Below are 3,223 nucleotides of genomic sequence, written 5' to 3'. Positions count from 1 at the left end.
AAGACGCATAAGGGTTATGCGTCTTACCCTAATGACGTATAACCCTTATGCGTCACACTGGTAAGCATTCCCGCCTGTCACCTTGGTGACCAGGGTTCGATCCCCGCCAATGGCGTATTTTTTTAAGTGATAAGTATTTGATAAAAATGAGTTATTCTAAACATTTGTTTTTGGCAAATAGATATTACTCTTATAAAAGAATTAATTAAAAAAGTTAAGAATAAATGCCCAATCTAATTGGTCCCCCAAAACGAATACATGTACATTGACAAATTAATTTATACTTCTATTATCTATGACCACTGTTTATTTTATTTTATATATTAAGTTTATTTTTGAATATCTTAAAAATTACTATTGTTTATGCCGTTAATGGTATAATAACATAAAAATCAAAACTTTATTCACTTATAGATTACGCTTATATAAAATACATGGCATAATATTATATACTATTAATTAAATAATCCAAGTCTTTATGTTATAAGAAAATAAAATAATGCTTATTATAAAATAATTTCCAAAAGTCCTTGCTGCAATATTGATTAATGAATGTTCTACCCACTATTATAAGAAAATAAAATAATGCTTATTATAATAGCGGTGACTATATTCTAATAAATAATAGTAATAATAATAGTAAAAATGAGCCGTTGCCAGGGATCGAACCCGGGTTACCCAGGTGACAGGCGGGAATGCTTACCAGTGTGACGCATAAGGGTTATGCGTCATTAGGGTAAGACGCATAACCCTTATGCGTCTTTTAACGACGCATAATCCTTGTGCGTCGTTACCCAACGACGCATAAGGGTTGTGCGTCGTTCAATAATAACGACGCATAACCCTTGTGCGTCACTCCCCCAATCGGAATAAATCTAATCTCCTTCATTAAAATGGAATTCCATTAATTCTCTAGAACAAAAGTAGAATTGTCTCGATGATTGACATCAAGACGTAGGCCAGAATATGCCACTTTATGTGAGCATCATCAAATCTATTATGAAAAGTGACAAAAGGTATATATTTTCGAAATTATTTGTCGTCGTAGTCTTCTTCTTCACTTTTTGATGTGTATAATGCATATGAATGAAGTGATCACATCCTAGCAATGTTGTATGGAATAAAGGACATGATTCTAGCTAGGCAGCTCACTCTGACATACATATGGAATATGATTCTGTTATCTAAATCCATTCATGATCATAGATTCAATACAACAAAACTCATCAAAACACTCACACTAAGTCCAATTTTCATTGTTTTTACATCTCTGCATCCAAAACTGACATTGGAGGAATCCCCTGCTGATTCCTAAAAACATTAAGGGGATCAATCTTTGTCTTGGCTCTCACAAGCCTATCATAGTTTTTCAAGAAGTACTTCTCTCCCCATGTTCTTGCAACCTCAACAGCATCAGTACCAATACTGCTCACCGTGCCTTCAAAACCAAGATCAAGATCCATGTAGTTGACATAGGCTGCCCTCGGCTCAAACGAGACGAAGGGTGTCATCGCTTTGTAGAAGCCCCTTATCCAAGCTATGTAATCTTGGCTCCTCCCATTCTCAGCTTCATCCCATTCAACAAGATATTGGATTGTAAAAATGTTGCCTTTTCTATGAGGGAAAGCTATGGATTCATTGCTTATTTTGTGCATGGCTCCACCATAAGGGTCTAGAATCACATACCCCTTTGGCTCTTTTTTTAGAATCTTGATAGCAGATTTGATCCCATTCACCGGAATCGGATCCCTCACGTAGTCCGATTTGGCCTTGAAGTAGTTCTTGCTCTTTAAAAACCGATCTCTCAGACCCGCAATCGAGCTCCCCTTTTCGAGCCCTGAGAAGTAGAGAACGGACTCGATCCAGCTCATCTCCGTGCATTCTCCCTCGACGATTTCCAATTCAGGAAATGTCTCATTCATGATTTTGAGAGTTTCCTCTTTTGAGCCCAAGTAGAACCCCTTGAATGTAGCTGTGAGCCCTGAGGCTTTTGCCTCAGGCAGAGAGGCCCCTAGGAAGGACGACAGGTAAAACCTGTCATCCAATCCTGGGGCCACATATTGCCACCTGTTGACCAGGTCTAACATAGAACCTTCAGATCTTGCTCTATTTACAATAAACCCTGTCACGCGCTCCGGGACTTTAACAAGTCGGATTTTCCATGCGTACACAATGCCCCAGTTCCCTCCCCCGCCCCCACGGATGGCCCAGAACACGTCCTCCCCCATCCCTGCCCGGTCCAACACCCGCCCCTCTGTATCTATCAGGAGCGCGTCCACAGCATTATCCGCGGCCAGGCCGTACATCCGCGACAAAAGCCCAAACCCGCCCCCTCCGACGTGGCCACCTACCCTGACAGTGGGGCACGACCCCGCGGGAAAACCGATCGACAGACTCGACCTAGAAATAGCGTAATACGTTTGGCCCAAAGTCGCACCGCCTTCCACCCAAGCAACTTCCGCCTCCGAATCCACGGACACACCATCGAGATTCATCATATCGATCAACACGAACATCCGGCCGTCCCCTGCCATATACGACGCGCCCTCGTAGCTATGGCCGCCGCTCCTCACTCTGATCTCCCATGACCCCAGCCGGCAGCACACGACGGCGGCCACCAGCTGCTGCCGGCTCTCCGGCATGATGATGGCCGCCGGCTTGGGGGTCTCGGCCACTGCGAACCGGAGATTCTGAATGGAGAAATCGAGCAAGCTGAAGTAGGTAGTCGGATCGTTGCCGGAATTCGGGTAGAGAGAGAAGTTAAACACACTGTGATCAACCAAACATGATTGGAGAACTTCTACACTCTCATGACAGTAAGCATGGGCAAGAATCTGCATGAAAATGATCAGAGGAAACAGAATATTTGTAGGAAGATTCTTCATTGCCACAAATTTAACGCCGTTTTTCTTTAATTGTGTTTTAGAGGATGCTAATTATGCAGAAATGGAGAAAGTCTGCCGTTTTAAGGCAACGATTAGAGAATCATTTGGCAAATAGAGGACAAAAGGATGGAGAGATCAATGGAGAAGGCCGGCATTGATTCAGACATGAACATAAACAGACAAAGAATATATAATTTGAGTCTACTTTTTAAAGGATTAATGAACTGAAACCAGACAAATGCATGGAAACAAGGCCGCCTTTGTTTCTTCGTATTCAATCTAGTTAGTATATTTCACAGTGAAGAGATGGACACAAAACTCAAGCCCCCATTTTTATT

General features: G+C 42.2%; 1 protein-coding gene across 1 annotated transcript; it reads right to left on the bottom strand.

Moving 5' to 3' along the window:
* Positions 1-1,250: 1,250 nt before the first annotated feature.
* Positions 1,251-2,885, bottom strand: LOC121770114 (reticuline oxidase-like). The gene has a single exon (XM_042166911.1). The coding sequence runs from the start codon at positions 2,883-2,885 to the stop codon at positions 1,263-1,265; it is 1,623 nt and encodes a 540-aa protein (XP_042022845.1). The 3' UTR covers positions 1,251-1,262.
* Positions 2,886-3,223: the final 338 nt, after the last annotated feature.

Source organism: Salvia splendens, chromosome 16, assembly GCF_004379255.2.
Source record: "Salvia splendens isolate huo1 chromosome 16, SspV2, whole genome shotgun sequence".
NCBI lineage: Eukaryota > Viridiplantae > Streptophyta > Magnoliopsida > Lamiales > Lamiaceae > Salvia > Salvia splendens.
Note: the sequence above shows the minus strand (reverse complement) of the source record. Positions and strands in the feature narration are given on the sequence as shown.

Bases quoted from the DNA above. Each gene is read 5' to 3' on its own strand.
- LOC121770114 (XM_042166911.1), bottom strand. From the start codon at position 2,885: ATGAAGAATCTTCCTACAAATATTCTGTTTCCTCTGATCATTTTCATG.